This window comes from Panicum virgatum, chromosome 3N, assembly GCF_016808335.1.
Source record: "Panicum virgatum strain AP13 chromosome 3N, P.virgatum_v5, whole genome shotgun sequence".
NCBI lineage: Eukaryota > Viridiplantae > Streptophyta > Magnoliopsida > Poales > Poaceae > Panicum > Panicum virgatum.
The window spans coordinates 22,096,710-22,119,011 of record NC_053147.1 but is presented as its reverse complement, the minus strand read 5'-3'; the positions used below and the strand labels follow the sequence as shown (position 1 = coordinate 22,119,011).

Below are 22,302 nucleotides of genomic sequence, written 5' to 3'. Positions count from 1 at the left end.
CGTGACCTCCCTTCCTCCTTTTGCATCGCGGGAAAGCCGGTAGGCATCTTTGCTGATGCCCCGACGTTTGCCATCCTCCCTCTCGCACGGCCCTCCCCGCCCCTCCCACGAGCCCTCCTCGCAAGTGCCATCATAAAGGCCACAAGTCCAACAAGAGTTCTCAACCAAGAAAGAAGGTTTCGGATGAGAAGAACAAGAAGAAACTCACAATCAAGAGTTCTCTCATCTACACCAAGTCCAACCGTAGGAACAAGAGTCATAGCACCTCCTATGTGATCAAGAAGAAAACAAACGGCAAGGTGGTTCCTCACAAGGTTGGGAAGCAAGAAAGTAGTTGGAATCACTCCATTTGGGTGCCCAAGGATATCATCACCAATATGAAGGGGCCTCAAATGGTGTGGGTTCCAAAAGAGATATGAAGTCCAAGTCCCCCATAAGATAATGATAACTAGATTTCAATTCAAGCATCATGTAGCTCCATTGCCTTGCTAGGTTGTTTGCATTGCATCACCTAGTGTTATATATGGTGGGTTGCTTGTGCCATAATTATAATCCATGAGCAATCTACATGGTTTGATAAGTGTGTAGAAAGCTACACAAGGTTACACTTCATGGTACATGGACTTAATGATGTATGTATTTTATTTGTGTACCATGAGCACAAGCTATAGGGTAAACTTTCCATTGTTATCAATAACAATGTGCATATATTTGATTAGCAATTTAAACACTAAATGCACACATTTAGAGGGGGTTCATCCTATGATTTGTGATTTTGAGACTAATATGTTTTTAAGTTTATTCTTTGTAGTCTCATATTAAGCCATGACCTATTGAACTAAACTTCCATATCTAAGTTCATAGATCATGTGCTCATGCATGTGTTCATCTTGGTGTATTAAGTGTTTTTGATCTCAAAGACTTTAAATTGATATTCAACTTCAATTGATATCATTTGACACAAGTCACATTCAAATTGGTACATGCAAGGTAACTACAATCCCCCGGAGGTATGCATGGTCTATAACCCTTTCAATTGGTATTCTTGTCAATTCTATGCTTTTTAGGGCTACCTCCGTACATAATATGATCTAAACTTTCTCATTCAAATGACTAGTTGTGCATTTGATTTTCACATTATCAATTTAGTGCACACACTTTGTGGGAAGCTTAGCTCATGTCATGCTAGTTTCATGGTTGTGTGATCCACCTTAATAATCATTCAATTAGTATCTTCATTGATATCATGCACTTGGATCATGATTCATGGGACTAACTCCTTAGGCTACTAATGTTTCCCATTGAGCTATTTTGTTTGCCAAGCCTTTTTAGGTGATTTGATTCCAAAGGGGGAGAAAATTGGATCAAAGCAAGATGAAAATGATTATCTTTCCTAGGGGGAGCAACTTTGATTCCAAAAGGGAAGAAAAGAAGAAGAAAATAGAGAGAAATAAAGGGGGATAATAGTTTTAGGGGGAGGCCAAGTCATCATTGGATGATGGTAAGCATCCAAGCAATTGTAAGTGGTTTTCAATTATTTTCAATTGGTATCAAGTAAGTGTAAGTGGGTTTCAATTGTTTTCAATTGGTATCAATTTGTCAATTTTTATAAATTTATGCTTGCTTTGATTGTGTTGTCCTTAATCACCAAAAATGGGGAGATTGTAAGGAAAATGGCCTTATGAAGCCATTGTTTTATGATTTTGGTGATTGAGTAACAACGCAATCAATGAGATTAATGAGTGTGTCACGTGAACATTAATAGATCCCAGAGATGAAGAAAAATGCCAAACAAAGCAAAACACGAAGAAAGAACTCAAAGAAACAAAAAAATGGACGAGTTCTACAAAAGATAGCTGCACCGGATGAACCGAAGATGGATCACCGGTTTATCCGGTGAGCGTCAGATAATCCGACGCATAGGCGTCGGAGCAACTGGGTGCACTGGAACAGGCCATGTGGAACGAGCCCAGTGTCACCGGATGAACCGGTGCAGGAGGCACCGGAGTATCCGGTTTGCACCGGATTAACCGACGCAAGGGCATCGGAGCATTTGGCCGCCCTTATGCCGGGCCACGTGGAGAAAGTCCAATAGGACCAGATGATCCGACGGGGTCATAACTGAAGCGTCGGAGTATTCACCAGAGCATGTACCAGAGCCGATGTCAAGCGAGCCGAGGCCGAGTCTTCTGCACCGGATAAACCGATGGGCGTCGGACTAATGCGTCGGTTTATCCGGTGCCACCTGCGTCACTTGTCAGAAGTCCCAACGGCTATTTCTGTGCGTAGTGTGACCGGATGAACCGGTGCCCTAGCTTCGGACTATCCGGTGCATACGCAGAAAAGTGGCCAACAGCTCTAAACGGCTAGTTCGCTTTGGAGGCCTATATATATGCCATCCCCCGGCCATTTGAAGTTTGCTAGAGTTACTACAACCCTCATACACACTCATGAAACTCTCCAACCATATCCAAGTGCTCATTGATCATATCTTTAGGTTTAGCACTAGCTTCAAAAGTGTAAAGTGCTAGATTAGCTCTTGAGTGAGTGAGAGCAAGGCTTTGTGCCTTTATGCTGTGGTTCTTTGTCGAACCTACAAAAAGAGCTTGGTGCGCCGGCTCCTTGGAGCTTTGAAGCTCGCCGGCAACATCGACGACCCTCCGACTTGATGTGGAGCGGCGCGGATGATCTTTGTGCGGGGGACATGGAGACCCCCTTCCTTAGTGGAAAAACTCCTTAGTAGAACCCGGGATCAAGGTAACCGTGATTGTGTTCACGGAAGAGATTTGATTGCCGAGTAGCAATACTCTTAGTGAGTGCTACAACAACGTGGATGTAGGTGTGCCTTTGTGGCTAACCGAACCACGGGATAAACACCCGCGTCGAGAGTTTGTTTTCTTCTATCCTGCTCTTTAAGCTTCCGCATTTCATACTAGTAATTGTGTGCTTTTATTTTTATAGAGTAGTTTCTAAAGGTTGCTAAACTCTTTTGGGATAGGGGTTTCACACTAGAACAATTATAATTGCACATCTAAATAGTATATTTTAGTTTAATATTGTGCAAGTAGTTGAAACTATAAATCTAAATTTTAAGTTATCTAATTCATTCTCTCCTCTTCTTAAACTAAGAGCGTGCTACCAGTCCTTCCCCAAGAACGTCGACGCGCTGACGGCCCTGCGCAAGGGCCTCAGCGACCCCGACGGCGTGCTCACGAGCTGGGACCCGAGGCTGGCTACCGATCCGTGCGAGTGGTTCCATGTCACCTGCGACGGCGCCAACCGCGTCACCCGCCTGTGAGTGTGGCTGTCTAGGCGCCTCGCCGCCTCTTTCTAGCTTCCTTCCTGGCTCCTCCTGTCTGTCAAGGATTAGGAGAGAGAAGCGAAGCATTCGTCCGATGCCTGATCTGATTGTTTGCTCGATCGCCCAATCTTTTCTGCATCTTCGACAGGGATCTCGCGAAACACAGGTTGTCCGGCACTCTGGCGCCCGAGCTGGGGCAACTGGATCAGCTGCAATACATGTGTGTGCTCTTCTGAACCATGCATCTACTGTTTTCTTTCCTCCTGATGATGAAAATTTCGAGTCCATGCTATGCATGTTGGTGGACGGATGCAGCGTTACTGAATCTTTTTGCTGAACCAGGGAGATTTTCGGGAACAATATCCAGGGGCAGATCCCGTCGGAGCTGGGCGGCCTGACGAACCTGGTCAGCTTGGACCTGCAGGACAACAGCATCTCAGGACCCATACCCGCGACGCTCGGGAACATCAAGTCCCTCAAGTTCTTGTGAGTCGATCTGAACACTGCCGTAACGTTGATTTTCTGAGCTCTCGCGCCCTTCTAAGCATGCATCGCGTCGCGCAAAATGAATGACCGGATCGGATGTGCTTGGAGTGCAGGCGCTTGAGTCACAACCGCCAGACGGGACCGATCCCCAGGGAGCTTGCCGGACTGCCCAACCTTAGAGTAGCGTGAGCACACATTGTTTTCCCATCGTTCCTTCGTGCAGAGATTTCCTTCCATGCGGTGACATTGTTCTTACCTTTTCTCTGATGCAGGGATTTCTCCAACAACAACCTCTGCGGCACGATCCCGGCGACCGGAGCGTTGAAGAACATTCCTCCCAACAGGTAGACGTGGAGCTAGGTTCCTCTCCATGAGCTCATGGTGCTCGTTAGCTAACTGCAGCCGCGTTCCGACGCCCAGCTCCGCTAATCGTGCTCGTCTCTTTTATTTATCCCCTTGCAGCTTCGCCAACAACCCGCGGCTGCATCAGGGGGGCGCGTACGTGTCCAGCTGCTAGATGGCCACCAGTGTGCGCCATGGTCGAGCAGCTGGTGGGGAGCAGTGCACCGATAGATTGGTAGTGCAGATCAACTATGTGTGCGTCTGTGTCAGGGCAATGGCCTCTCTCACTCTCCCCCGCGCTGTAACGCCTGATGAAACTCCCCTTAGACGGGGCATTGTTTGAAAAAAAAGAAAGAAAGCATTGCTGGTAATGTCGCTGTTTGGAACTGCCTGTATGTAGGTGTGGTAATAGGCCATGACCCTAGTGGCCTCTTCACAGTCAACAAGGCCCTTAAATTTTTTAGTTCAAAATTGTATAAGATTAGAGTCCGGTATTTTTAGGGCCCGGCTCTTAGATTTTCTAGTTCAAAATGTTTGAGCCCTTTACCACCCCTACCTGTATGTAGTCTCTTATTATATTGCCGTAGGCGCTGTCCATGGCGAGAGATCATCGTCGTGCGCGCTGGGCTTCGGCGGAGGACCTGCAGCCGCCACCGCGCCTCCCCTGCTGCGCCGCTCCTCTCCACTACGCTGCTCCCTGAGGGGCGGAGCCTGCCGCCACACTGTACCTCCTTGCTGCCGGCCTTCCGCGCCACTCGCCTTGGAGCGGAGACTCCGGCTGTCGGGATCTGGAGGGAAAAAGAGCGAGAAGAGAGAGAGAAGGGAGTAGGAAGAGAGAGACGCTGGGGAGGGGGGGACATATTCACGTGGTGTGAGCCCCACCTAATTGGTCGGTTGTCGACCGTGAGTTGGGGTGCGTCCGACCAACCGTAGAAATAGCATTGAGCATCGGTTATTGTGGTATCCTAGAAAAGTTAACCTCAACCGAGGTCATCAAGTTGTCATCCGCGAAAACTTTCCACCTGGCCGAACGAAGATAGGGATATAAAGATATTTCGCACTGAACTCTTTCAGGACCACCTACAGAGGGAAATAAATGGCGCTCATTTAGAAGTAGCAACAGCCAACAAGGTCGGGTTTTAGGATGCTTGGTGGCGCAACGTACCAATCTTATTTTATCGAGATGCTTGATGGTCCGAATGTACGTCCTAGTGCCAGGAGCACTGTCACACGACAAGCTTATTGCATGAAGCGCATCTAGGCTGATAGATGCTAATAGTAAGTTTCGGTGATTAATGACAACCGTATGCAACTAACGTATATTTTGAAGAAAAAATTAATGATTGTATTAGTCTCATATGAAATATGAAAGGAGACCCCTCAATTCAAAACAATCATGCGTGCCAAGGACTAAATTTGAAAGATTAAGGATCTTTTTAGTCTAAGTGTCACAAGGAGATGAAGAACACTTGATTTAGCTAGTTTTATAGTTTCTAGTTCTTGACCGTACTATTAAGAGGGGTTCGTGAGTTAGTAGCTTATTCAAAATTGAGTTGGCCTTAAATATCTTGCACACTTGCTCAAAAACAACCCAATATGTTTAATAGAAGTCAACACAATATTTGGAAGAAGAAATAATCGAAGTTATACTCAAATCCAAGTCAATTCAGTTGAAAATGAAGAAAAACAGCAGCACCGGTTTAACCGATGCCCCTATCATCGGAGCATCCAATGCTTGGCGGAAGTTCCGATGCCCTGTCGGTCTATCTCTCTTGAAAGCAAGTTGAAATCAAGTCAAGTCGCTCTGTACCACCGGTTGAACCGATGGTCCCAACCAAAGCACCAGTGCATTAGATGTAATTTGTTCTAGAGAGCATGTTTGGTGGACCTCAACTTGTCTTCAGCACCGGTTGAACCGACGCTTCAGAATTAACCACCAGTGCATTAGATGTACTTTGTTTCAGAGAGCATGTTTGGTGGACCTCAACTCGTCTTCAGCACCGGTTGAACCGATATTTCAGAATTAACCACCGGTGCATTGGATGTACTATGTTCCTGTTGTCGGTCAAAATCCACCGGCGAGTAGTGACAGGCAACACGAGGAGCCGGGAGGCTGCCGGGGCGCTGGCTGGCACCGGTCCCTCGGTCAACGGCCCAGATCCTGGCACACGCCGTCGCTTCCGCAGATGCAGGACGTGCCACCTGATCTATACCCGATCAGGAGGGTGCGAACGTGTCTTTGACGATTTGCCTACAAGCACAGACACGTGTAAACATTAGTCCGAGCCGTGGTCGGCTCCCCGGGACGACTCTTGCATCGGCTTTAAAGAGCCGATCGAGTCCCGGTGTCAGATTGGATCTGCATATCCAGATGGTAATGGATGAAGCAAATAACTGCAAAAATTAGTTCAATTAAATCTAGCTAATCTAATCCACGACGGTAAAAGCTTCACTGCTAGATCGGAACATTCTACACGTAGTTAGGCCTAACGAGCGTAAAAGATAACCGAACCTTGACCAGAAAAGAGGCCTAAGAACAAGCGAAAGCCGATTCCCGGATCAATCCCTATTAAGATCAAGGCAAAGCATCTAATATGTCGCCGGATCATCCAACCCGTTTGCAAGGCCTAAACTAGCAGATATTACGCCAATTCTTAAATATAAGAACTAACCATAACAGATTAGATCTACTAGATAAAAAAGGAGCAGAGTGTTATCTCCACGCAACTAACTCTATGCAACGAGAATTAGTATAAGATTAAAACATGATTACACAGAGATGACATGATATTCGTAGATGATAAGCAACAAAAGCACGATGAATCTACTAAAAATCATGCTACGGAAATCAGGATAACTAGCACTACTCGCCATAAAAAACCCTTCAGTACGAGTAATACCAAGGTAAAAGCAAGAACAACGCTGCCCTGATCGCAAGAAGCGATCAGGGCAGCATGGCGCTTACTTGGATGAAACCCTAGAATTAGGGGTGGCGGTGCGCCGAGAGTTGTTGTTTGCAAAACGTGATGACGTTCTTTTTTGACAAATATCAAAGAGTACATATTTATAGTCCGGAGACTTGGACAACAATCTAAACTAACATGTTCATATTGGACTCTATCTCTAACTCAAACTGAACTAAATCTAAAGATACATGGCCCACATGGCCCAAATGCTCACGCAGGAGCCGATTCGCAAGCCTCCTTTAATTTCTTCATTAAGCCCAACTCACTTGCGGCCCATTAATTAACCTGTTAATTTATGGCGATAACAGTTCCAGAAAGCTTGTTTGAATTGATCAGTGAACCTCTTCAGCACCGGTTTAGCCGATGCCCCTACGGATCATGCACCGGTGCAATGACGCAAGGCTGAATACTGTGTCAGAACCCCCAACGGCTATTATTTGAACACAGAGAGACCGGTTGAACCGATGCCTTCAATTTCTCACCCGTCGGTTCTTCCGATGGTCACGATTTTTCTGCAGTGGACTTCCAACGGCTCGATGGGAGAAACTATGCTTATTGGAAAGCTCGCATGGCGGGTTACCTTGAGGCTATTAATCCCATCGCTTGGGCGGTCACGGAAAAATATATTGTCGGTCCTTGGAATGAAGATCAAATCAAATATGGTGCTAGAGCGAAGAATGCTTTGTTTGATGCTCTTAGTGAGGAGATTTTTGCTCGTGTTCACAGCAAAAAGACCTCTCACGAAATTTGGGAAGCTCTTGAAGCTATCTATGTTGGTTCTAAAAAGCTTCGTGAAGAAAAATATCAAGTGCTTAAGGAAAAACTCAATGAATTCAAAATGCTTCCAAATGAGTTGGTTGAACAAATGTATGCTCGATTGAATGTGCTTATTGAGGATATTAATGCTATTAAAATTTCTCCTTTGTCTACTAGTGACATCATTTGGAAGATCCTTCATTGTCTACACAATCACAAGTACAACATCATCACCTCATTGCTCTATGAGAAGGATCTTGAAACACTTGAAGTGAGTGATGTTGTTGGGAAGATTCGGTCTCATGAGATGTTCCCCTTGGGAGAAGTTGATCCATCGCAAGACAAGAAAGATATTGCACTCAAAGCTAAGAGTGATCATAAGTCTAAGAAAAAGAACAAGTGCAAAGTTCCATCACCAAGCTCAAGTGAGGATGAAGCTAACGAAGATTCAAGTGATGAAGATGGTGATGTTGAGCTAGCACTTCTCATGAGGAAGACCTCCAAGATGATGCCAAGGTTGAACAAGAGAGGGTACAATTATGACCCCAAGAAAAACAAGTTTCGTACCCGGAAAAGTAAGGACAATGTCAAGAAAATTTGCTACAATTGTGGCAAATATGGCCACCTCTCATATGATTGTCTGGAGCGTTCAAAGCTCAACAAGAAACAAGAAGATGATGACAATCAACACAAGACATCAAAGAAAAGTCATGAGAAGAAGGACCAAAAGAAGAAAGGTTCTTTCACAAGAAGAGAGAAGGTCAAGACTTTTCTAGGATTGTGAATCCTCAAGTGATGACTCAAGTGATGAAGAATCCAAGAAAAAGATTGTGGGGATTGCCATGCATGATGATGACGGTGATGAGGCACCTCTACCTCCACCACGCATGTGCTTCATGGCAAGAGGTAACTCCAATGTCAGTGATGATGACGACTCCTCTAGTGATGAAAGTGAACATGACTTATCTCCTAATGATGTGCAAAACATTCTAGATGAGTACCAACAAGTGATCAAGAAGTACAAATCAAAATGTAAAGTTCTTGAAATTGAATATGCCAATCTTAAGACCTCAAATGATGAGTTGATTGTTAGACACAATGAGGTAATAGAAACTCATGATACATGAATTGTTTCTAGCAAGCAACTTAGAGAGGAGCATGACAAAATACTTGATAAGCACGATGAATTGAATGTTAAACATGAGAAAGTAGTTGTGCTTAACAAGTCACTTATTTCTTGCAACAAGAAGCTTTAGCTTGATTTTCCTAACTTAAGTATGAAGTATCAAGAACTTGACTTTGACTTTGATGCCTTGGATGAAGAATTAAAAGAAACTCAAAAGGAAGTCATCAAAGTCAATATATCTACTTCTTGTGATGATCCTGTGGAGTTGCCTCCCCCTACTACTTGTCATCATATTTCTCCTTCTTGTTCAAAGACTAACCATGATAGGGAGAAACAACTTGAGGAGGAACTTGAAAATATGACCAAATGCATGTTCAATGTGACAAGGGGAGAATACTTGCATAAGGAGATTCTATTCCACAATGCAAGACACTTTGGGACAAATGGACTTGGATCATTTCCCAAGCCTCCGGAAAATTGTCCCAAGTTGCCGGAGCTCAAGGCATGTTTCAACAAGGAAGTTGGCTCATATTGTCAACATTGTCAAATCACCAAGCATCACACAAGGGAGTGTCCAATTCCTACTTGTCCACCTCCTACCTTGCCTCCTAATTACAAGTTTAAAAGTGGCAAGGTTAAGGCAAAGTTTATTGGCACTCACATGAAGGGAATGCTACCACGTCAACTATGGGTTCCTAAAGCTTTAGTAACTCATGCCAAATGACCCAAACTTGCTTGGGTTCCCAAACCTCAAAAGTGATTCATTTGTGTGTAGGTTGTTGACGCTCCTTAGCGCCCCAATTTATATACCGCAAGCACACAGGATCGTATAGCTTTTCCCTTAGAGTATTCCCCCAAGGTTTATCAATCCATGGATCGACAATGAACTTACTAGGGATTTCCATCTAATCTAACAGATCTATCCTAACATGAAGCATTGATTGCATATAAAGGGTAAATGTGACGGCCCAGGTTTTTAAAATGTAAAGCAGGAGAAATTAAACCAAAGTTTAGTTGATGTCAAGGGGAGAAAATAAAATTTTACACATGAAATGTCGATTTCTTCAAATCAATATTTTTAAATGTTTAAAATGTCTTTCGGATGGAAACAAACGGGTTTTAAAAATGAATTTCAAATCGTTGCTCAAATGAATTTTTGCCCAAAACCAAGGTTGTAGCATTTTCATTGTGAAACGACTTTCATGTTCAAATATTTTCAAGTTTTCATAAAAAAAATCGAAGAAAATTTGAATTTAAATCGAATCGGGTTTAAACATACATTCGTCGGGTTTTCAAATTAACTTTTGATTTGAGTCTCAAACGATTTGGTGCCTGAAACAAAAAGTGTAGAATTCGAAATTCTCTACAACTTTTGTATTCAAAGTTTTTCATGTTTCAAAAGAAAATTTTGAGAAAAGTTCAAATTGGAATCAATTCCATCTCTTTCTCTCTCTCTCTCTCTCTCTTCCCTCTCTCCCTCCCCTGTCTGCGCCGGCTGGACGCCGAGGCCGCCGGTCCCGCGCCGCCCTCCCCGGTCAGAACCGACTCCACGCCTACGTGGTCGCCCAAACCAGCTCCCCCTCGACCGTTCAGCCACACCACGCGGCGCCATCCCTGGCACGCACGCCGAGGACTGCCGTCGAAGTGCCACGACGACGCCGTATAGCTTCGGCCGACCGCGCTTGCCCCCTCCCTCGCCCAGCACCACCTAGACCCTTCTCGCGAGCTCCACAACGTCCTCACCCTCTCCTCCTGCCTTCCTGAGCGCGAACACCCCGTCCCGCAAGCCCCCTCTGCCGGGAACGGCCGCCGTCGCCCGCCATTAGCGCCGCCGCCCCTAGGCCGCCGCGGAACCCCCTCCTCCACCTTTCCTCGTGCCCAACATCACCCGCTCACCGCCGTCTACCGCCGCCGCCGGAGCCCTGCTCCGCGGGGAACCCCTAAACCGGCCTCCCCAACCCCGTCCAAGACCATCTACAGATCCATCTCGACGTCCTCTTGCTCCTCCCCCTGATCCCTTTCACCGCCGGCGACCGCAGGCGCCGGATTGCGCCGCCTGCCGCCTCCTCTGTTTTCCCAAACCGGCCAAGGGCCTCTCCGCGAGAAGAAAAAGTCTTCCAGAGGCCTTTGTGCAAAAAGAAATCCTTTTTCCTTTTTGTTTTCCAAACCAGCAAACTTGCAAAATCAATATAAATTCGTAGAAAAATAAAAAAATGCAAACTCAGTTGATCTGAGTTCCTTGTTACTAGATATACAACTTTCATTACATGCACATATTTATTATCTGTCTATATTTTAATCTTGGAAAAAGATTAGATTATATAGGCTATAATTATTTTAGGAGTTGTACTTGGTTTCTATGAGTGATTTTTGTCTGGTAGATACTTCATACCATGCTTAGCTTTGTGTAAAAAATTGAGCACCAGTTGACCTTTGTAACTAGATGAAACCCTAGTCTTGGCTAGATCTAGTAAAATATTTTGCTTTCTATTTCTGGCTGTTTTGATATAGATATGTGTATGAAGCTTTTTTTGTGTACTTACAATACTAAATTAACACCACTGTCCAAGTTTCATAATTTTTAGATTTGTGTAGCTATTTATTTGATTTAATGCTTGTTTAGTAGACTTTAATTTTGGTAAATAGTTTCGGTTCATGATAAATCATGAAAATATTTCTGAATGTTATTTTTGAATAGTGTAGCTTGTGCATGAAGTTTGAGCACCAGTTCATCATTAGAACAGAAGTTAAAAATGAATCTTGTTAGATTGATGTCTGTTTTGTTTAATTTCTCAGAATTAATTCTCTGCAGAATAAATTCTGGAAAATTTATAAGGTGTCAACAATCATATGAAGTCTGTTCTGAAAAAATTTTAGCTTCATAAGTGTTGTGGTTTGTTCTGTAGAACTTAATCTTTCTCGAGATGTAGTCTCAATATCTGAATTGTTCCGAGTAAATGGCTGCATGAAATAGCTTGTTTTTTACAGGATAGATTACTCTTTTTTACCTTCTGTTTAATGTAATTTTTTTTGAATCTACTACTGTATGTGTGCTGAGTTGTTATTTATTTAGCAAACCATGATTTACTTGCTTTCGGAAACAACTACCACTTGTTTGTGAAGTTAGCGAGCTTCTTTTGTGCCATTGATCATGATGCCTTGTGTAGTTAGAAATGTTAGATACTACTTTATAAACGACTGCCCAGGAAATGTTAATTAAGAAGTTTCACATCCAATTCATTTTATGTTAGACTACAACTTTATCGTGAAGGAAAATAATAAAACATAAATCGCTAAACAACTCGGAACTTTGCATTCATACATATGCATTGCATTTCATTTAGGTACGATAGATGAACCACGTGAAGGATGTGACGTTGGAGTCGAGCCAGAAGACGGTGAATGGTGGACACGTCTAGAAGATGGACGGATGGATTCCGATGTACACGACCGAAGAAAGATGCCCGCCGAGCAACTATCCTTTAACTAACACTGACCTAGTGTTAATCCCAGGCAAGCCCGGTGCATCAATCCCAGTATTTTAAATGTTGTTCAAATTATGTTACTATTATGTATCTGTGCATTTACGTTTACAGGAGTTGACTGGAACCTTAGATGCATGATCCTAGGTACCCAGATACTGGTTACTAGAAGTTTAGTGCGAGTAGATGCCCTGCTAATTAGGACCGGTAAAAGTCGAGTGGTTTCCTGCCGCTCGCGAGATAATAGGTTCTCTACTACATATTGCAGAATATAAGGTCTACGGGCGGGGTCAGGGTACTATGTTTCTTGATGAGACCCCGTCTGTTTAGTGAAGAAAATGCTAAGGCCGCAGTGTGTGGTAGTGGTGGTTAAGCGTTTGAACGTACTAATCACATGCCGAGAATATGGTAATCGGTAAGCTTAAGTACTGGATTGAACCGCGGCCGGAATATACTCCCCACTGTCTTGACTTTGGTCTCATCTGGGATGACGGGTGCAGAGCCGGGCTCTGTAGTCGAGGGCGGTGGGCCTGTTCCGTGAAGCGGGAATTGAAGGGAAAAGTTGCATGTGTGACTCTGGGAGTAACCACGTGATGTGTGTTTAGGTCTGCCTGGCCAGGTTAACAAAATCGATTCGAATCGTTCCGCCGCTCACGGACAATGAGACTGCTTAACCCTTTTGCCACATAGAGTAAGAAGTGGAAGATGATGATGATGATGAATTTGGCTGGTTGGATGATAAAAGATAATTGTTTTCACCATGTATGCTATTGGATAGATGCTCACCTAGAATGGTTAATTGAATTAGAACCTAAAAGCTAAAACCTACAATTAAGGATCTACTCTTTACTGCTTTTCGGCAAAACAAACCCCTCAAGCCAAAAGACTTGCATGTCTAGATAAAGGGCTAAGTATACCCTTAGTCGGGTAAGCCTTGCTGAGTATTAGTATACTCAGCCTTGCTTGTGGCTTTGTTTTTCAGGTTGTACTTATGAGGATGGACGACGTCATGTACGGGCTTCATCATGACGTCTTGTTTCGTCGCTAGACTATTGTTAGTTTTCCGTCAAACATAAACTCTGTTGTACTTTTATAAATTCAAACTTGATTTGTAATAATGATTCAATTTCATACTCTGTACTGTAAAATTTGTGGAATGTTGCATTCTCTGGACTGCCTTGTCGATCCTGTTCAAGTGGTTTAATCGGGATATTACCCGACTGCACTGCCGGATTACTCCGTTTTAAGTGCGTGTTAACCATAGTTACTGTTTCGGTGATGGTTAGCGCACTTAAGCCGGATTAATTTAGGCGGGGCTATCACAGCTGGTATCAGAGCTGCAAAGCATACTTCCGAGAATGTGACAAACCTTAAAAACCTGTTTTCTTAAAACATGATCACCAAAAATCGCGTTTACGAATGCGTTGGTCCGTTAAGGATTGTGCATAGTTCGAAAAGCCCTAGGGGAAAATTATGGGAAGTTGCTAGGTGGCTATCTACTTATGGTTTATTTATATATCTGACTTCCAGCACTTTACACTTCTGTTAAACCTTACTTTTGTGCACAATCAGTTTTTAAATTCCGTAATGACGTACCTACGCTAAGGTAAGAAGGTAAGGATCCTCAGTCAGCTGAGAGAGTCTGACCTTCCTGTCAGTGATGCGAGCCGAACGCTGCCCTCAAGCAGTGGCTTACTTGAGGTGCTGCCAATATACCAACTATCGGCTGGCTATATTGGGAGTAAAGTATACTCAGTCAGCTGAGGGAGTCTGACCTTCCCGTCGGTGATGCAAACCGAACGCTGTGCTCAAGCAGTGGCCTACTTGAGCTGCTGCCAATATACTGATCTCGGTCGATTATATTGGGAGTAAAGGAACTTGTGAATACGCCACGGAGTAGCGTATGTTAACATTGGCCATACGGCGGAAAATTGTATGGCTGCCGTTTCTATAGTGAACGGTAATATATGGGTGAATATGTGGGCAACTGCATATGCGTTACCCATATGGCGTAAGACACATGGGGGCCGTTCGTGAGTGCTGGCACGAAGGGTCCAGTCGTGAATATTTATATATATATGCTGTCAATTTTCTGCAGGTACGCTAACCCCGATTGCGATAGGTTAAGAACAAATAGCATTCGGCTAGCTATATATAGGGAGAGACGTAATTTGTGCCAAGCCACCGGCGCTAACCCAGTAAGTCCAAAGCTATTTGGCAATTGTTTTGTTTTGTGAGGACGTATAGGACGTGCATGCAACATGGCATATCTTGGTTTGGTTGATCACCTTGCTTGTTATGTTGTTTTACTAAAATGTGTTGCTTTTACCTAAATGTCCCCCTAAGTTTCCTGTTGTAGTAATGTGACCGACGTAATATACTAGTCCAATCTTGAGTTGAGAAGGTCCTTTTGTAAGTTAGTGGCTTTGGGTCTTGCATGAACCTTACCGTTGATCTTAACCTGCCAATCGATCCAACCCTTGATCAATGCCTTGAATCTATTCCTATCAAAACCATTGTTCCTTTTTCTTTCATGGCTCCCTGGCTAAACCATGATGTTTGTTAACAAAACCCCATCAATAATCATTCTATTCCTCTTGGTGTGATGCCTGATCTTGCTGGCTGCTTTGATTACAACATTTAAAAACTTATACCTTCAGTCTTGCTTAGTTAATTTTGGGATAAATTAAAAAGATTCATGATAATAATAACTTTTGAAATACAGTCCTTGATTCAACAAGCATGCATCACATCATTTCATGTCATTCGTCAGTGCATGGCGTTGCATCATGATCGGGAATCTGTAGACTGACTAATGGGTATGCGTTTGAGTACCACTTCGTGGGTTGCCTTTGGTCCTATCTTGTCGTTGTTGGCGCAATTGTGTTGCCACTCTTGATTTCTCTTGTGGTGGTGTTTAGTCACGTGACCATGACGCCGCGACGGAACCTAGACTCTCATGTGCGCTGCTGCCACATGATTGAGCTACTAGGAGCGCGCTGGTGTCTAGGTATGTGTGACGTAACCCACTACAATTCCCTTCTATGCAAACTTACTAGTGTCCTAACATCTGACCCTTACTCAAGCGTATAGGGTTAACGAGTTTTAGTCGCGGGAAAATGGGTACAGTATGCGCATTGCACTGTGTACATCATCAACTCATCCATGTGTGCATCATTCTTATCCATCTCGTACATGCATCCATCAAGAGCATCATTATCGTTGCAGCATAGTGTATGCAAAATTGGGTCAGCAAATTGGGTCAGCATCATGGCAATTGCATCGTGTAATAAGCACCATTTCAATTGCACATAAAATATTTTGTCATTGCATTGCACCAGCATTGCAATCATACATCTCGAGGATGCATCATTCTCATGGTCATCGAGCATATGCATCTCGCATCATATGGTTTAATTTAATCAACAGTTTGAGCAAGAATGTCCTTGAGCAAAAACTCACCTTGATATCTTTTCTATCTAGATTCACCACTAGATGGAGAAACTGATTCTTCCAGGACTTAGATCCTCTCTTCTCTGCAAAATCCTGCTATATGTTAGTACTAGAATAGTCCACCGGTCCTTTCCAGCCGACTTTGATGGTGATTGTGTCTGCATATATTATCCACAGACTCTTGCTGCAAAAACTGAAGCCCTGGAGCTTTTTAGTGTGGAAAAAACAATTGATTAGTTCACATAGTGTCACGGATAATCTTTACCACTCATATACCATACCTTGCTTCTTAAACTCTCTCTCAATTCTCAATCCTTATCTGTAAAGGATCATATCGCCAATATCAATCTACTCTATTGTGACTTTGTCCTACTGGTTTTGATGGTTAGTCTACTCCTCTTTCTTTGAGTGTCTTTCGTTCGGAATCTCGGGACGAGATTCTTTTTAAGGGGGGTAGGCTGTGACGGCCCAGGTTTTTACAATGTAAAGCAGGAGAAATTAAACCAAAGTTTAGTTGGTGTCAAGGGGAGAAAATAAAATTTTACACATGAAATGACGAGTTCTTCAAATCAATATTTTTAAATGTTTAAAATGTCTTTCGGATGGAAACAAACGGGTTTTAAAAATGAATTTCAAATCGTTGCTCAAATGAATTTTTGCCCAAAACCAAGGTTGTAGCATTTTCATTGTGAAACGACTTTCATGTTCAAATATTTTCAAGTTTTCATAAAAAAAATCAAAGAAAATTTGAATTTAAATCAAATCGGGTTTAAACGTACATTCGTCGGGTTTTCAAATTAACTTTTGATTTGAGTCTCAAACGATTTGGTGCCTGAAACAAAAAGTGTAGAATTCAAAATTCTCTACAACTTTCGTATTCAAAGTTTTTCATGTTTCAAAAGAAAATTTTGAGAAAAGTTCAAATTGGAATCAATTCCATCTCTCTCTCTCTCTTTTCCCTCTCTCAAAACTTTTTTTTATATGTGGGTCTAGAATTTAGTCATTTAACCTCCACAAATAAAAGAGCCGGTATTTAATCATTTTAATTCCATTTAATTGAGAGCAAAGGGTCAAGTCATATACAACATAGCGTAGGTAAAACAAAGCAGCAACTTTCATCACTTTTCCATAAGCAAGAGCATATAAGAATATCATCGTGGTGAGCTCAAGGTGATGGTGGTTATCATTCATTAAAAACAAAAACAAATCTAGGTTGTACTGCTAGTAGCCATGTTATTATATGGAGAGATATACAAAGGTTGCATCTATGGTTGAAGGCATATATGTACAAGCATTTAGAAAAAGAGAGTTGAGGAAGAATTACCGTACTTCTCGATGCTCGTAATGAAGTGTAGCACGGCCTCCCCCATACTTAAGCATTGTGCTAAGCATGGAAGAAGAATCATGAGCATCTTGTGGCAACCGTGATTATCTTACTCCATGAGATCTTTCTTCCTTGTCCACAAAATCCTCCCCCATGCTTAGCATGATGCTAGGCGTGGAAGGAGAAGATGGGCCATCTTGCAATTCTTGAAGTTCTTCCCTCATGTGTATGAATATCATCTTCAATGTGTCTTCACCTTTGTTACCTCAATTTTCCTTCAACTTCTTCTTGTACAAAGTCATCGTCCCAATCATTGATTCACGTCGTCGTCGCCTCCTTCAATTCCTCGTTGTCCCATTGTTGCCTCATCTTTATGAATTTTTCTTTCAATTTCTAGAACAGAACGTGTACTGAAACATTGCTCCATTGCGAAGTGCACGAATTTTCGTTTCCAATGAGTCCTTATTTGCCCAAAATTGATTCCGAACAAGAGAGTTATGTCCATTTTATCCCAGCGCTGCAATCTGTCCCGATGAATTTCAGAACGCGAAACGTTCAATGTTCTTGCCATATCTCCTTGTACGGGTCTTCAAATTCATTGATCTTAGATGAGTTGGAATGGGAATTTCATGGAGCTTCTGAATATCAACTTTTTCTTATTTGTATGTCTCTGTCCATGCGCAAAATTTGATGAAAATAGCGGGGCTTGCTCTCGAACTTTGGAGATGTTGACGAATTTGATTTCTTCTTTGATCACGAATTCATGGGAATGCTTTGTCATGCCTGAAAACAATTCAAGTGCACAATCTACCCCCAAGGTGATAGTCGGGAGTAGAAACAAATGCCAACAAACCCACCATTCCTAAGATCTCAATTTGTGGCATAGCTAGCTTAGCGAAACTAGAGAGTGTACGTGTGTGCTAGTGTAAATGCAAATAAGAGGAAGGTATATAAACAAAGACAATGTTTACACCTAGTTCTAAACACCATGTTTACAACTAGGTTGCCGAACTTCTCCATAGCCAAAAAGAATTATTTAACCAAGGTCAAAATACCATGTCTATCCCAAGATCAATAGGCCTTAATAGCACAAGAAAAAATAAAGCGCATTGCAAAGCTTATAAACCAACCAAATGCAGCCTCATAGCTTGGTAACTAAATGATGATGGTCTTCAATCATGTCTAAACACCATGTTTACACAAGATTGCAAAAAGGAAAATGCTCACGTGAAGCGTTAACATGGCTATGAAAGCTTTCATCAATAAAGTTGAGACCAAGTTAGCAAAATGAGTGCATGAACAATGGAATGGATGCAAAGTGCAAATGCAAAGTTAGCAAAAACAAGTGTTAGCAGGGTTGAAAGGACCTTTCGATATTGTTCCGCAACTAGCTTATTCAAAAATAATTGCTAAGAGTGGCAAAAAGCCTTCGCGACACTTCATAAGAAGTGAGGCTTTTGTCAATGAAAAGGTTATTTATCGAAAAGGACCAAACAACTGAGCTAACAAGGTTTTAGAAGTAGGTTTATGGGTTTCCTATATTTTTTGGCTTAAAACTAAAATTTTGAAGAGAGAGTGTTGGGTATAAAAATTCTATCTAAGGTGTTTTTTAAAAAAAAACTAGAGAGAAATAAAAGTTAGATGTTTTTTTAAAGAAAAATATAACCTATGGTTTTTAGAATTGCCCTATGAGTGGTTTTCCTAAGGGTTTTAGGATCTCAAAAGCGAGGCTAGTCAATGTTTTTAGAAAAAGTTTTTTTTAAATGCAACGTGCAATGCAATGCAAGGGTGAGACGAACAATATGGTATACAATGCAACACGGGGTGGGTGAACAAAATGATATGACATGATGAGGTGGTCTAAAACAAAACAAAAAGTTAGTCTAATTTAACTAGCCACAAGTTTAGAATCAAAGGGTGGTGCAACACTTCATATTTCCCTCTAAAAGCACACAAATAAAAAAAAAGACTCTAAACACTAATAGGCACACAAAAAGGTCTACAAGTTTCCCAAGATCAAATAACAAGGTGCTCCCTCAATAACATTTAGAATGAACAACATGAAGTTGTGGTTTTTTTTAGAGCAATGGTACAATGTTACTTGATATTCCGATTAAAGAGTGCAATGTAGACGGTCATATTAATATATATAAATAAAATGAACGGGTTGCCTCCCGCAAAGTGCTTCATTTAAAGTCATAGAGCTTGAATTTCTCACATACCTTCTCATTGATGTGAAGCCATGGACCTTCGTGCGAGAATTCGAAGTGGCCATGCAGCTTGATGTCGCCTCTTGTAATCCATCGTGGTTTGCTTGCAACATCTTCATTTGTCGAAAGTCGACCGCTTGTGTCTTCATTTGCCAATGTCATTGGGATTCTTCCTCTGCTCCAAGCCTCTGAATTTTATCATGTACGCTTGATTAAAGCATCGCCCAAGCTCCCCTTCATTGTTGTCATCGTCATCTTCTCTATCTTGTTCTCATCGCGTTGCTCCTGCCTCTTCTTTGTGGAATCTCTCCTGTATACTCAACATAACATATACCAAAATATAGATCTATTGAAATTTTTATGAAATTACCTTTCCAACAAGTGGTCATTCGCTTTAAACGGAGTCCAAACGAGAGAGTTATGACCGTTTTACTTTAGCGCTGTGTGCTGTCCAGAAATTTTCAGAGTGCACAACCTTCAATGTTTTGGCCATACCCGCTTGTAGGAATCTCTGATTGACTTGGTTCTTGATTTGTTGGAACGGGAAATTTATGGAGCTTTTTAATATCCAAAAATATGCTGCTCTTTGCTTCTGAGGTCGGGCTGGACATTGATGAGAACAATATCTTCTTGTGAATTCGCCCGAAGATGTCAATGATCTCGATCATGTGGTCTTTGGAGCGTAGTGTTGTGCATCCTTGGCTTCAAGGTCATCACCATTGATTCACCAGCGAGTATCATGGCTCCAATGGTCTATCTCCATGGTTCTTGCATTGCCTAAGGTGTCGGGATCGAAGATGCTCCTGTGCTTCGTGTTGATGATCCGAACGGGTTCCTTCCTTGATAGCATCACTCGATTAGAAGTATATCGAGCATCCCACTGGAGAAGATAGGTGGTGTCATGGTTCTTCTAATCTTGTTGCCTCCGGCTTTGGTCAACTTCAAATCATCATCTTTTGTGTACACAGCCTTCCAATCATCCTTTGACATCATCATCACCTTCTTCGTCGTTTGCTTCTGCCTCTGTCCTCATTGAATTCCCCTTCATCCAGTGCAGAGCATGCACCAAACTTCTACTCCATTGTAAGGTGCATAAAATTATCTTTCCAACAAGTGGTTATTCGCCCCAATTGGACTCCGGATAAAAAAGTTATGCTTGTTTTATTACGGCGCTGCAATCTGTCCAGAGGGATTTCAGAACGCGCAGCGTTGAAAGATTTTACCATAACTCTTCACACCGATCTCCAAAGCTGATGGTTCTTGATCCATTGGAAAGAAGACTTGATGAAGCTTCAAAATAATCTATTATTTGCTCATGGTACTTCTCTGATCTTGGACGAAAAACTCATCACAATAGTAACACTTCATAGATGATGATGATCGCACGATTTTCTTCGCGGGCATGCTTCATACCTATTGCTTGAACAAACAATTCTTCCCAAAAACATTAGTCTTTAAAATTAATTGACACGGCGGCGTACCTTATTTATCATCTTTTGCTTTGGGGAGTGGGGACTCGATAGCGGATGCTGGGCCAATAACAAAAGTTAGCACCTACCACTAAAGAGCGGGTCTTTACGTAGCCTTCAACTTGCTTGAGTGAGATTGGACTTGTCAAAGTACGGACGTTGAGAACTTTTCAATCGCTTTGTGTCTAGGGTTTTACCTGCATTCATGGACACAAACAAGAAACACATGATATATGCAATAATAAAAATTAGGGTTAGTCCAAAAAAACTAGATAGATCGCCCTAGGGTTCAAGTTGCCGATCCCCGGCAACGGCGCCAAAAAAGCTTGTTGACGCTCCTTAGTGCCCCAATTTATATACCGCAAGCGCACGGGATCGTGTAGCTTTTCCCTTAGAGTATTCCCCCAAGGTTTATCAATCCGTGGATCGACAATGAACTTACTAGGGATTTCCATCTAATCTAACGGATCTATCCTAACATGAAGCATTGATTGCATATAAAGGGTAAACCTTTGATAGATATGAGTGATGTACAAAGGTTGATCTCATCCATGAACATCGGTAAGGATAAAGCATGACCGAAGGCATGACTAAACCGATCGCTCGCATTCTAGTTGTAGTTCTAGCTAAACGAGTAAGCACAACATGCATCTCATCCAAAGCCTCTTTAAACCAAAACCTCCAATCCAACCCCTCGGGAACCCCCCTACTCAGGCCATGCCCTATCATGACACTCCCTTTGGGACTAAGCCCCCAGAAGCACGCTAGTGTCGAACCCCCCTGGGTAGATCCGGTATGAACTCCTAGCCACCATAGCTACAAGAACACCCCATGCAATCTATCTCGAGAATAGATCTAGGAATAAGCACACCTAAGGCAAGAACGAAATCAAAGAGGAGAGACATGATCGCTAAATAGATCGGATGACATGAAGACATTACTCACATAATAGATTCGTTTGGATCGTCACCACCGCGTATACACCATTGACGACTCCAACTAGCTCATGAACTCCACCATGACACAACCACGCAGGGAGGCCATGGCGGCTAGGGGTGGCCTAAGCCATCTCCTAGACAACTTCGAAGACTTGCGGCGGCCGTCGTCTCCCTCCGGTCTTAGCCCTAGGTTTTCGTCGAGTTCTGGGTGGATGGATGCTGCGAGTTGAATGCGAGCTATTTATAAGCCGAGAAAGCCACTAGTCGAAGGGGAGGCCGAACCGCCTCAGAAACGGGCTAGGCCGGCCAGCCCCATGGGCCTAGGCCGGCCGGCCGGCCCCATGGGCCTAGGCCGGCCGGCCTACCCCCTTTCGGGCTCGCCTCAGTCTCATCTTTTGCGTGTAGACTCCTCGTATCTTCTAGAGTTTATGTCCTTCACGATTGCACCC

At 42.9% G+C, this 22,302-nt stretch overlaps 1 protein-coding gene across 1 annotated transcript; it reads left to right on the top strand.

Moving 5' to 3' along the window:
* The first annotated feature begins 1,876 nt into the window (after positions 1–1,876).
* Positions 1,877–4,304, top strand: LOC120667664 (leucine-rich repeat protein 1-like). The gene is made up of 7 exons (XM_039947694.1): positions 1,877–1,896; positions 3,130–3,294; positions 3,450–3,521; positions 3,644–3,787; positions 3,901–3,972; positions 4,060–4,131; positions 4,250–4,304. Exons 1-7 carry the CDS (start codon positions 1,877–1,879, stop codon positions 4,302–4,304), a joined length of 600 nt encoding a protein of 199 aa, XP_039803628.1.
* Positions 4,305–22,302: the final 17,998 nt, after the last annotated feature.

Coding starts and splice junctions, on each gene's coding strand:
- LOC120667664 (XM_039947694.1), top strand. CDS start 1,877: ATGGATCACCGGTTTATCCG. Junction 3,788..3,900: donor ATCAAGTCCCTCAAGTTCTT/GTGAGTCGATCT, acceptor CTTGGAGTGCAG/GCGCTTGAGTCACAACCGCC. Junction 4,132..4,249: donor AAGAACATTCCTCCCAACAG/GTAGACGTGGAG, acceptor ATCCCCTTGCAG/CTTCGCCAACAACCCGCGGC.